General features: G+C 39.1%; 1 protein-coding gene across 1 annotated transcript in view; it reads right to left on the reverse strand.

Moving 5' to 3' along the window:
- The window catches only part of LOC101853674, a 38,238-nt gene extending 25,721 nt beyond the window's left edge, over window positions 1–12,517 (reverse strand). Inside the window, exons 1-4 of the mRNA XM_005091334.3 lie at window positions 11,943–12,517; window positions 7,170–7,637; window positions 2,079–2,260; window positions 353–508 (exon numbers count right to left, since the gene is read on the reverse strand). Coding sequence (XP_005091391.1) covers window positions 353–508; window positions 2,079–2,260; window positions 7,170–7,480 — 649 coding nt within the window. The 5' untranslated portion in view covers window positions 7,481–7,637; window positions 11,943–12,517. The remainder of the gene's footprint in view (window positions 1–352; window positions 509–2,078; window positions 2,261–7,169; window positions 7,638–11,942) is intronic.
- Between the last annotated feature and the right edge of the window lie 1,360 nt (window positions 12,518–13,877).

The following is a 13,877-nucleotide window of genomic DNA, read 5'->3' on the forward strand; positions in this document are numbered from 1 at the left end:
TCTCACAGTGAAAATTATGAATTTTATGTAAGTGGTCGTTTTTATTATCACAGTACGTAGGCTCATCCATTGCCGAAACAGGCAGCCGTGTGCCATTTTCGAAGGTACTATTGATATTTATACTAACTAGAATGATTTCAGTTTTTTGTTTTCGGTGGGAAAATTGACGCTTTCAGTCAAGGATTTTCAGTCATGTCTGAAAAGGGTTATAAAGCCAGAATTATTTAAGCACATTGAAACTGTCACAGTATTTCTGCTTTCCAGCATAAACATACAGCAGTCAAAAACAATATAAAACAGAACAAAGCAAAACAGAGCATATATACAAAGCAAAACAATCAAACTTTCTAACCTGTCATTGGTTTGAGAAACACTTTGAGTCGCCCATCGCGTATTTCAAAATCAGGCGACCGTCTTTTCTTCATTTTGGGAATGGGAAAATAAAGTCGGAGCTCGGGCTGTTCAGCAGACAGCCACATACGTTCATCCGATCCTTCTGGAACAGTACCTGAAAAAATCCAGAAAAAAATCCCATATAGATAAGTACAAGGCCGTTTCGGTAGGAGAGAACAAATAGATAGATAGATAGATAGATAGATAGATAGATAGATAGATAGATAGATAAACAGATAGATAGATAGACAGATAGATAGATAGATAGACAGATAGATAGATAGATAGACAGACAGATGTATAGATAGATATATAGATAGATAGACAGATAGATAGATAGATAGATAGATAGACAGATAGATAGATAGATAGATAGATAGATAGATAGACAGATAGATAGATATATATATATATATAGACAGACAGATAGATAGAGAGAGAGAGAGAGAGAGAGAGAGAGAGAGAGAGAGAGAGAGAGAGAGAGAGAGAGAGAGAGAGAGAGAGAGAGAGAGAGAGAGGGGGTGGGGGTGGAGGGAGAGTCACATTGATGGAAGACGTAAATAGCTGGCTAAACTTAATGGTAATCTTCGTTGTTCAAAGGTTTAGGCTATTTGGCTCGTAATTGAAAGATTGGATTCCAACCTCGTCAGAGGCTCGACCTTACTCCTTTAGAAAAGGTCCTTTACCCCGAATTATCTTCTCTTCACTCAGTTGTGAATTGGTGCCACGCTATAAGCGAACAATCTTGGCAGTTTGATCATATTTGAGCGCTGAAACCGGTTTCTGTCACTGTATTATGTTTCCCGGAAAATCGATAAAGTTTTTGTGTTTTAGGGTCTGCTGGGGTAATAATGCAGATTTAAAGAGCATAGAGTTAATTGTTGAGCGGGTATTAATATTGTTATTATTATTATTACTCTTATTATTATTTTCATTATTATTAGTATTACCATTTTTAGTTTTATTATTATCGTTATCACTATTATTATTATCATCACCACCCTTATTATAATTATTGTTATTACTTATAAAAGAAAGATTGGGTTGTTTTCTTGCGAGCTAGAGAGGTAGATGCTGAGATATAACGATGCCTCCATATGAACAAACAGACCTGACAACATACTTACCTTGTGCCCACACATCTGCTTAAACACAAACACCAACACACACACACACACACACACACACACACACATACGCACACACACACACACACACACACTCCAACACACACGCCCACACACACATACACACACATACACCAACACACACACCCTCCACACACACATACACACACATACACACACAAACAAACACACACACACCAACACACACACGCCCACACACACATACACACACCCACCAACACACACATACACACAGGCACACAAAAACACATACAACAGCACACACACACACACACACACACACACACACACACACACACACACACACATAATGACATTCTTTAGTCAGTGTGAGGTCTTGTCCAATGTTCTACAAAATTCATCATATTGACATCAGTTTGGGAGAATGTCTAACTATATTTTGTCCATTATTCTTAAGATCTACATTACTATTCATATTATCTTTCTTTCTATCAATAGTTCAATCATGATACTGCGGTGAACTGAAAAGCAATGCACATACAAAGGCCAAATTATTATGATCACTCTGTTACTCACAGTTTGAAAGTAAACATCTTCTCTCCTCTCTTTGTGGTGGTGAAGCAAAGATACTCCAATGTTGTTCTTGTAGCTTGCTGAGAATCTTTTCTTTTGCCTTTTGGTCTATTGTTGGCAATTTACGAAGTCTTAACTTGTTTAGGATTCCCATTTGGAAATTCTGCATTCCGAGTAATCGGTCCCTAAAACACGAAAAAAAAAATAATGTGAATGAAAGGAAATACATTGTACTCATTAAGTTCTAGTGTACACAGCATAAGAAGAAAAGCACTAATCCTAAAAACAAAAACAAATATAATCTACATATATGTTCAGGCTATTTCAAGGTTATAGGTTTCGAACAACCCGAGTTTCCTATTCTTGTCCAAGTTTGATCAGAATTATTGCTACTGTAGTAAGGATTAATTTTTTATTTCTCTCAGTATGGTGGCCTGACTAGAGAACAAGAGCACCGGCTATGTTTGAAATGGCCACACTCGGAGGGTAAAGCTGTATACTGTATCAAAATGGATTTATCAGGAATAACTGAAAGTAATAATAAACGAGTTGAACAGTTGATTTGTGAGTTGGTAAGTGAACACGAAGGACTAGTAATATCTAGTATGAAGAACTAAATTAACAAATTGATAGGCGAGTAAAATCTAACGTATGTGCGTACACAGATAGGAGGATTGTATATAAAAGTACACAAACACTCGCATACGTACGATATATATTATATATATTATATGATTGTGTGTGCGCCTGTGTGTTTGCGTGTGCGTTTGTGTCTGTATGTGTGTGAAAGAATGATAGTGAGTGAGAGAGAAAGATAGAAAGAAAGAAAGAAAAAGAAAGAAAGAAAGAGAGAGAGAAAGAGAGAAAGAGAGAGAGAAGGAGAGAGAGAGAGAGAGAGAGAGAGAGAGAGAGAGAGAGAGAGAGAGAGAGACTCTCTCTCTCTCTCTCACACACACACACACACACACACACACACACACACACACACACACACACAGAAAGAGAGATGGCTAATAGTAGATATGGAAAATACTGGAAACCTGAAGAACCAGTAAAAGACCAAGAGGGGAAAACTATTTTTGGAAAGGAAGCTCAGTCGAAATGATGGGTAGAGTATTTCAATAGTCTCCTGGACAGACCACCTAGTAACCTGCCAAACATCCTGCCAGCAAGAAATGAACTACCAATCTGCTGTGATGCTCCTTCAAAACAAGAGATTCTGGATGCCATTAAGAAGCTGAACAAAGGTAAAGCGGCCGGTCCTGATCAGACTCCACCTGAACTCCAAAAACAGATGTGAATGTGACGGCAAACCTCCTCCTCCCACTGTTTACCAGGATCTGGAATAAGATCAAGTTCCCGAAGGATTGGAACGAAGGACACCTAGTGAAGCTTCCAAAAAAAGGGGGATCTCAGCAACTGCAGCAATTACAAAGGGATCACTCTTCTCTCAATACCAGGTAAGGTCGTCACAGTTTGACGATCTGGATTTTGCGGACGACTTGGGGCTCCTGTCGCACACTCAGGAACAGATGCAAGCAAAGACGTCCATATTAAACAGCCTATCAGAGTCTGTTGGACTGAAGATCCACCCGGAAAGTCAAAGATCTTGAGGACAGATGCACAACGAAAGGAGCAGGTCACAATAGAAGGAAATTCACTAGACTAGAAGACGTTGAATCCTTCTGCTATCTTGGGAGTGTAATTAGCAGAGAGGGAGGAACAGGTGCTGAAAAAAAGTCTTGCATTGGAAAAGTACAGTCTGTTTTCATATCTTGGGATAGGATTTGGAAGACCAGAGATATCTCACTCCGAAAAAAGGTGAGGATTTTCAATTCAAATGGTAAGTCAGTCCTGTTGTATGGATGTGAGACATGGACGAAGGCAGTGGCGACGAATAGGACATACTCATAGGAAGTCAGGCAGCTACATAACAAAGAAAGTGTTAGATTGGAATCCTCAGGGTAAGAGATCAATGAGAAGACCGCGTGGAACCTGAAGAAGAATCAGAGAAATTGATGTAAAGAAAAGTGGGGAGGCATGGAAAAAACATCAAGAGGCTAGCCCAGGATTGAGAAAGGTGGAAAGTGTTTGTTCGTGGCCTATATCCTGGTGCAGGGTGAGAAAGGCAATGATAATGATAAATAATTAATATAGTAGATCTGGACATTCAGAAACAGTAATTCTCCTTATTTACGTTCCTTTTATGGAGCTGTTTCTTCTAGTGACATACAGTGCCGTTGGAAGGTGGACGTCAAACTAATTAATGGTCGTCTCATTTGTTTAAAACGTTAACTTTTTACCCTTCATTTTAGCTCTAGTTTATCAGTAGATAGCCAGATATCTGTATTCAACAGTAAAGCAAGTACAAGTACTAACAACTTTTTCACCTCACTGGAGGGGAAATTAGATTATTAAAATGTCCTGTAGCTGTCTCCTGTTGTTCTTTTTCGCCTCAAACTTTCAAGTGTTATCAGGAAATGAGTCCTAGTAGACACATTTGCAATCGTATTTCATCTTTCTTTTTGTATTCCCCATTGGATTTGTGGTTAAGAAATAGACAAACTGTTCAGATTATCATGAGTGCATATATTTATGTTTTCTTCTTTCTCTTTTCATTTCTTCGTTCTTTTCTCCACTAGCAAGGGTGGCAAATTAATGCTGACTTACGAAATTGCCTATTTGAGTCTAGAAGGGTCTTATTCAAACTAAACGTAATCTATGAAGTAAACGAAATACATCCTCCTTAGGGCACCTTTTCATTCACTGTCCCATAAGGGTGCTATACCTTCGTTTCCTTGTCTTTCAAATGAACATAATAATTCCCATTCAAAGACACGCTTATCCTGTCGTTGTGGAGTCTTTTATATTTCCATTTCATACAAATAATAATAGCGCACCCGTCAACGTCTGACGACTACCAATACATCCACTGAATAGAAAAATATTTCTCCAGAAGAATTAAAGGTTAAGATGACTTTTGACTTCTGCTGTGGCGGATGAGAGAATTCTGGCAGAGAAATGTTTGCCACATTTTGAACAATTAAAGCTTTACTCCCATTTGTGGATGAGCGTAGCTTGCGGGATCTCTCTTACATTAATCAACGCTTGTCTGGGATTCTCTAGAGAGACAGGAGAGAGAGAGAAAGAGAGAGAGGGAGAGAGAGAGAAAGAGAGAACGGGAGAGAGAGAGAGAGAGAGAGAGAGAGAGAGAGAGAGAGAGAGAGAGAGAGAGAGAGAGAGAGAGAGAGAGAGAGAGAGAGAGAGAACAGTACTCCTTAGCTGTAAGGTCTTATTGTCTCAAACTACAGAGCATTATCTATATGTTATATAATTCTGGTGGCCTGATCATTGCGTCTCGTTTTAGAAGAAACCACACACTTTCCAGATCTCAAAATTTAAACGAATGTAGAATTCAATATTCCCAGGAGTTTGAAAGAGTTGGATTTTCCCGATTTTGAACTTATGAAACTTGAAATTATTCAATTTTGTATTCATGTGTGTGTGTGTGGGTTGGGGTCGGGGAGGGGGGTGATTGATGGGGAACGGGATAGAAGGTGATTTGGGGTGGGGCAGCTATCTGTACAACAATATAACATATACACCAATTGTAAGTCTTTTACGACCATGGCAACTGCATTCGGTCATGTGAGCGCGCTGTACACATTAAACATTTTTATTTGTAGGAAATTCTGAACTTTGCCCTGTTGGCTGCCGAGACCACCAAGGGATTTTGAACGTGAACAACTTGCACACTGCACCTCCGAGATTTTTCGACCTTGTCCCAGAAGGCAAGGTGTAGATCTTTCCTCCCAGAAGATCAGGGGTGTAGCTGAAAATCAGCTGTAAGGAGCCAAGAAATATCAGTAGAAAGGCTGCAGAAAGAGTCAGGAGCCCAGAGGAAGTGACAATGGGGGTGAGGGAGTGGAGGCAAAAGGTAGAGACGAAAACAGACGACAGAACATAGAGAGAAGGAAAAGAGTTAAAAGAAGACAATTTTAGAATTTAAAAAATTCAGTCGCTAGGTAGATTCCAACCCGGGACATTTGAATGAGAGGCGAGCACCTTAACCTCCAGGCTACGACAGCCGCCACATATTTTGAATAATTTTGCTGTTGATATTTTAGATTCTAGTTGTAACGACCTTTGTGTTGCAGTTTAGAAAGAAAGTGACACCCTTCATACAATCAAAATTTAAACGAAAGTAGCAATCAATATTCCCAGGAATAATATGGTGGAGCTGGAATGTTATAATTTTGAGGTTCAGAGCGAATAAAGCTGTAGGCTTCAATCAGAATACATTTTTCCATAATGCTCTAGAGTTAAGCCATTGCTTTCCAGATGCACTTAAAGTAATATGAGCGTCCGTTCCTTTAATAATAGGTTTCAAACTTTTTGTGAGCCCAGGCTTATAACGTCAAGCGTGCGTTGGTGACACTACAGTAAGGTGGGTGGTCACTCTGGTGTGTCCTACAGCAACTCACGATAACTCAAGCTCAAGAACTGGGCGATGAACGGTGGGCGTCAAACAATGGTGTGTGGGTTGTCTATGTCGTGATATTGTCATGTCATATTATTATTCATGTGATATTACTCCTGTATTCATGCCTTAATTAATGGGTTGTTTTTTTTTGTACACATTGTTTTTAAAACATTCCCCATTTTGATCAATAAAATGGAATTTACTTATGTTTATTTTTAGTTTTGTTTAGTAGATTTATTCTAGAGAAGTAGTGACGGTGAGACTGTCGTTAATATTAATTAGTCACAACTGAAGAAGTGTTTCGAAAGCAGTAATAATCATGATGATCAAAACCCAAAACTCAGCTGACACGCACTGTCAGCGTGTTGTGTATATTCTCTCTCTCTCTCTCTCTCTCTCTCTCTCTCTCTCTCTCTCTCTCTCTCTCCCTCTCTCTCTCTCTCTCTCTCCAATCAATTTGTAAGCGAGCAGATTGATTCTGACAGCATCCTCTGGTCTCTCTATTTTTTATACTTTACACCTAAAAAATACAACAATTGGTATTTAAGGCGCAAACACTTATCCGAAATAAACATAATAACAACATACGCACGAACAAATACAATTTTTACCTCTCTCTCAACAGCTCTCTCTGTCGGTAACCCATCTCTTTTAACGACTCTATATCCTCCGATGGCATCCGACTCGAAGGCGATAAAAATTCCTCCTCCTCCAAAAACTCATCGTCATTTTCATCGTCAAATATATCCCCGATCGGGGTCAAGTCTTCAAAATCCGAAAGGCTTGGCGGTAGTCTGGTAGACGGATTGTCACTTTGGTGGCTCTGCACAGACGACGAACTGGTTCGAGCCTCTACTCCGGAAAGTGCTGCGTGTGGCCATAGTAGGGCGAGAAGAGAGATCAGTCTTGTGTAGAGATTCATGATGGAAGCGTGTTGCCTGGTTTATGCTAACCCTCTGTATAGAAACAGGATCCCTTGAAACATCTGGGACAGACGTGACTGAGCAAAATATCACTGGTTCTAGTTACTTCTGTTTTCCAGTAAGGGGCAAAGAAGCACAAGTACCAACGGGGTTGACCTGTGTGATAAAAAAAAATCAAAAGTTATATTAAAAGCCCAAAAGATAAGACTCCATTCTTCAGTACTTCGCATGTTGGTTAAAATGGAAAGGGTATTGATCGTAGTGGGGGAAAACAAATTAATTATGATACCGATGGTTAGGGACGGTTGCAGTAGATGTTGCAATAACGGCGATGGTAGTTCTGGAATAAATGCTGATAAAGAGTTGGGTTGTAAAAAGTGGTAGTGGTTAATGTGATCACAGTGACAGTTATTGTTCTGGGGAAAGGGAGGCAGTGCGGGCGGGAATTGGGACCGGCAGATACTGTTAAGAACAGGTGAAAACTTCTACAGCCTTAACCAATTCCAGGTTGTCAAACATGACAAGTACTTATTTAGATTACAGAAAACATCATGTTCCTGAGTTCTCAGCACGAAGTAATACACCAATCTCACGGACAGACCTACAGTTAGCAAAAACTGTTATACAGACGTTCAGCCTAAACAAGACAGATGTCATGTGTCTTTATAACCATAGAACACTCAATCATCGACAGAGTGTATTACTTCTAGGAAACTTTAAAAAAAATATTGCAACAAGTGGCAATGCTAAATGTAAAAATTAAAATTATGCTGCCTGTCCATTTTTAAAAGTTAGCTTTTCCTTTGGAACGTGCAAAAAGTGGCCTGACAGATACCACGGTATGACATCCAGTATGACATTGCCATCAGTCTTGCAATAGTCCGACTTCATTGAGGCGTATGAAAACGCGATCTTCAGGTTCACAAGAGGTGACAAAAATGTGCTTCCTGAGAAAGACAAAAAACCTGAACGAGACCCGCAATGTACTCAGGATCAAATACTGACGGACAGCCAACAATGCTGGACGAAGACGGGCTTATAAAGAATCTCCAAATACTGCATTCTATCGACAAAAATACCAAACCACTGTATTGACTACTTTAAGGCATAGCCGAATACTTGGAACAAAGACAGTTTAAGTTAACATTCACAGAATGTCCATCTTCTAGGAGCTTTGCTCTAAAGGTGCAAAATACACACACACACACACACACACACACACACACACACACACACACACAAACACACACACACACACAAACAGACATACAAAACGAACAGAACAAAAAACAACAACAAAATATCCAACTGAGAAAGGATAATACCAGCCACTGGGAAGGGAACAACGTGACGGACGGCGCCCTCCAAACCACGAGAAAATATTTTTAAAAACTAAATGTTGTAGACACTTATCTCCAAATATAGAAATAATTCTCACGTTCCCCACGTGGCAGATTAATTGTAACTGTGAAGTTGGGCCTCCAAGCACTTGATGTATTTGGAACAGACAAACAGAATGTAAACTTTAAGCAATAATAGGATGACTGGACAATTGTTTAGGCAATTCAGTTGTTTTCCACCTTCTCCCTGACTTTGATAAATAAAAAATCATAAAGTAAAAAAGCAGTAAAAAAGTTATTCCCGCATCCGATCCGGACCTTGGGAATTGCCTTGTTAGTGAGACAACTTTCTGGACCTTCGGCATATTGTGGTAGGGTGGCTAGTTCTTTCCACGCCACCTTTACTTCCCCAACTCGAAGTCAGGTACCCATTACGGCTGGGTCGGCAGGAGGGGGCGAAAAAAATCCGTGTCCGAACCGAGCCTCGAACCCGGACTTTCCGCTTCGGAGACGAGCGCACTAACCGCTCCCCTACCGCACCCTAATAAAAAAGTAGTATGTTATTAACCCCAACAAAAACAGTATAATTTCAGATGGTCATGCAAGGCTTTTGTTTGGTGAGGGCTATAGACGAATCCTGAATGGTCTCAAGTAGACAGTTCTGGGAAAAAAGAAATCCACCCAAATAAAATCACGCCTATAGAAAAAACATGTGAACGTTACTACCTGGAAACAGGCGGCGTAAGATCGCAATGATTGAAAGTTAAATGGGCAATAGAGCATACCCGACTGCGCTAAAATCCAACAAATGAAAAAAAATTAGATAACTCAACAGAGTATCGATAATTCCTGGTTTCCTTTAATATATCTCAGCATACGCTTTGTCTTATATTTGAAAGACTAATTTTTTTTTCTGATTTCTTTACTTTGATTATGTTGACTATTTTCAACACTCTATTATAATATATAAGTCTGCATTTAATTGTAATGCGATTCTCAACGTTGACATTTTTAAGTAAGGCTAGCGATATGTTGTTTAAGATGTGTGTGCTGATTCCAAATACGTAATTATTTTATAGATAGCATGGACAATTTTTGTGTTTTAACTTTGGAAAATGATCCTTCAGATAGCCCGGTTTCACTCTGTCTGAAAACTGATTTTTAAATAAATCCTTATGAAAATGTAAAAAAAAAAAAGAATGGAAATCACTCATTTGTGAATGTTGGTGCCAAGAAGTAGAAGTCTAGTGTATTGTCTTAACTTACTCGTATCAAAAATAATAAAACGAGACAAAACGTGAAACTGGGAGTTCATACTTTGAATCGTAACATGACTAAAACGTGAAACTGGGAGTTCATACTTTGAATCGTAACATGACTAAAACGTGAAACTGGGAGTTCATACTTTGAATCGTAACATGACTAAAACGTGAAACTGGGAGTTCATACTTTGAATCGTAACATGACTAAAACGTGAAACTGGGAGTTCATACTTTGAATCGTAAAATGACTAAAACGTGAAACTGGGAGTTCATACTTTGAATCGTAACATGACTAAAACGTGAAACTGGGAGTTCATACTTTGAATCGTAACATGACTAAAACGTGAAACTGGGAGTTCATACTTTGAATCGTAACATGACTAAAACGTGAAACTGGGAGTTCATACTTTGAATCGTAACATGACTAAAACGTGAAACTGGGAGTTCATACTTTGAATCGTAACATGACTAAAAATCTAACCAAGATGGAACAGACCCGTTTATCGGAGACCTGCCAATTTAATGACAAAACGATTGATTACATTAGTTTTGGCTAACAATGGGATAGTTAGTTCTTATCTTCTGGGAGCGTCGGATTAACCTTTGTTATCTAAAGAGGACAACGGGGGTGAGAAGGACAAGAATTGCAGCGACGGAAGACATTAAGGCGGACAATAAAGGTGACTGAGAGATAAAGAAAAATGATGGGGGCGAGAAAGGGTGACAGAAACAGACAGTAGGGATCATGACATAGCATTTTACGTAATAGCACGCTAATTATAGATTGTTTAATTCCATCTGACTGTGGTAAAAACAAGATACAAACAAATTGTGCTGTTTAATCTCCCCAGGTCTGAGCATGATAGCCTAAAAATTGCATGACAAGCAGAATCCAAAAGCCCATTAATGAAGGTCACTGCAAACAAGGGTTCTGGCACGTTTTCTTTGATATTAGCCTATTGCAGGTAAAATAAAATAAATAACAGGGGATAAACAGTACACACTAAAAAACAATAAAAGTTGACCTATTTTCATCAGTACTATACTTGAACTTGACAGCCCGTCGTACGTCTAGACGGTCTTTGGAGGAAATCGACTACTCTGGAATGTGCGAACAGTGTAGTGTCGCTGTCTCAGAATGACCAATTTGTAGGCTAAGTTGCCTTAAATCATTTGTAGTGGTGATCTCGTGTATGCTCCTTAAGGGTGGCGTTTACTATAGGGCCTAAATAATGAAACCTTTTTATAACTAGAACAAGATTTTCAAAAACCATTTTTGTTTGTTTGGCTTCTAACCTACAGGAGTTCAATGCAACGTTGTATGCTCATGGGCTAAATTAAACAAATGAGATATACATTTTTAACACAGACAAACCAAAGTAAGCAAGCTATACTAGGCACGGAAGCAATAATAATATGATGAAAATTGCTGAAAATTTTTACCGAAGTTACGGTGGGAATAAAGGCGTTCTCGTTAAGGTACTTGAAGTTTATGTTTTTCCTGTCATCTATTTGGAATATATATTTTCGTTATTATCACTTTTATGAGGTTAAACGAAGTAGTGGTGGATGTTTTTTCTTTTTCTCTTTCTTTTTTTTCTGCTATTTATTTGTCATGTCACAAAAAGGAAAGAGGAGATTGTTCAAGAGTAAGTGGAAAATTTAGGCTGCAGCCACATCAGAGAACAACCGAGAAGCAAAGAAATAGGATAAAATCAGTTTAATATTTCCTTCTTAAAGCAAGTTAAACTCTGAGGATCTGAATTGTTAATGAAAAAGCCAATCGCATATATAAGCACAGCACCATAAAGCAAAATCCAATTTTTTTGGGGGAAAGCAGTCATCTTAATGGTACTTACGTGACGAGTTAAAGAACAGAGAGTCCTATTCTTTCTCGATTCTCTGTAAAGATGTAAGTACTTTGCTCGTAACACAACTAACAAAGTCAAAAACAAACTCAATCTCCCCTGCTTTCTTGCATAAATCCTTTGACTTATATTCTTTGCTCTTCAACTTTACCTTCTTTTTATTCACTTCTACGAGACTGGCGTATAAGAGTACTATGGTATCGCGTAAGTTCAGTTATCGTTGACATTGAATGGATTATTTTACACCGCTTCCGAATTTGTATTTATTTATATTGAGCAAAACGTGGAGGAGTTTCGTCAGCGTGCCGTGAAGCGCGCGGTTCGCGCGTGGAACCGTTCCTCTTTCCCTCCGTCCCTCCCACTTCTGAAAAGCACTGGGTGAATGAGCGTAGCCCACTTCATAAATGATGAATAAGGAAAACTAGGAGTAGGAGTTAACTGCAAACATGATGCAATAAAGCATGGGGGGAGAAAAACAAGTGCGTATTTTGTTTTCTTGTTTTGTTAATTTTGACGATGTCGTGGGTGTGTTTGCCCACATTGTTGTGAAGAGGACCATTCACTCATAGTTGTTGTTGTTGTTGATATTGTTGTTGTTGCTGCTGTTGCTGTTGTTGTTATTGGTATTGTTGTTGTTGTTATTGGTGTTGTTGTTGTTGTTGTTGTTATTGCTGTTGTTGTTGTTGTTGTTGTTGTTGTTGTTGTTGTTGTTGTTGTTGTAGTTATTGGTATTGTTGTTGTTGTTGTTGTCGTTTAGACGGCTATTTTTGGAGCCCTGACACTACTGACAGAGATGATTCGACGATAGCTGCTGTAGTACCGTTTGCTATTTTCCTGTTATTATTTAATGCACTCTGTGTTTTTATATCATTTCAAGGCCCTTTTCGCTATGTCAGATGTTGTTCTAACCCCCCCCCCCCCTCCCTCTGACCTATTGATCTATTTGTCTTGTTTTCAAGAATATGTATAATATATATGACATAGAATTATAGGCCCGATTAATATCGCATTACGAACTGTAAATGCATATCAGGTACATAAAAATAATGAAAGGAGAATACAAAAGAAAAAGGACCTACCAATGGTAATTTCCCACAGACCGATCGTAGTACTTGTTACTAACCTGGGTGCCAAACGTAGCTCGGGTTCCGGCCCCATTCGAACGTAATAAAGTCCACTGAAGAGTTTAGGTAAAGTTAACGGACGATTCCTTACTTTTGAGCACCTCCCCCCCCCTTCACCCTATCCAAGTTCTTCCTTTGTATACACTGATCCTTTCCCAAGCCTTGCTTTCATCTACAGCTAATTTCATTCCCATCCATTCTCATGCTTTCTTTTAGGTACATGCCTTTATCTATTTTTCTGTTACCCGTTCTCGTTCTTTGTCCACTTCAATTCATGATTTTTTCTTGTCCATTCGGGCTCGCTGTACTGGACTGCGGAGCAAATACCATAATAATATGCACATCAATGATTTCATTTCCCAACTGGACTTGTTGACTTGTTGGTGAGCGCATTCTCGGCTGTTCTTTCACTTTTTAAGTCCAGTGAGAAACGGCTGCTTGACGACCGGAGATTCTGCGTCTTTGAAAATGAGTACTGTTTTATAAATAACATTTTTATTCATGGAGCACCTCGTCTTCCTGAGACCCCAGTTCTACATTCAAGTATTCTAATGACATTATATCCTGAAGACCACTTGAGTTTAAAAGAATTAAATCCTGTTTCATTCTGTTTACTTCCTTTCTCTGTTTTCAATTTGATCTCTTCCCACCACCCTCCACCCCGTACATCGTGTTCTTGTTTTCGTTATTCTGTTTCATCACTCGTGCTCCCCGGCTAGCTTCACTTCTGTTTTGTGTCTTCGGTCTCTTTTCGTCTTCTCCCCTTCTTATCTTTTTCCCCCTGGGCTCTAGTCATACTTCT

Source organism: Aplysia californica, unplaced genomic scaffold (assembly GCF_000002075.1).
Source record: "Aplysia californica isolate F4 #8 unplaced genomic scaffold, AplCal3.0 scaffold00028, whole genome shotgun sequence".
NCBI lineage: Eukaryota > Metazoa > Mollusca > Gastropoda > Aplysiida > Aplysiidae > Aplysia > Aplysia californica.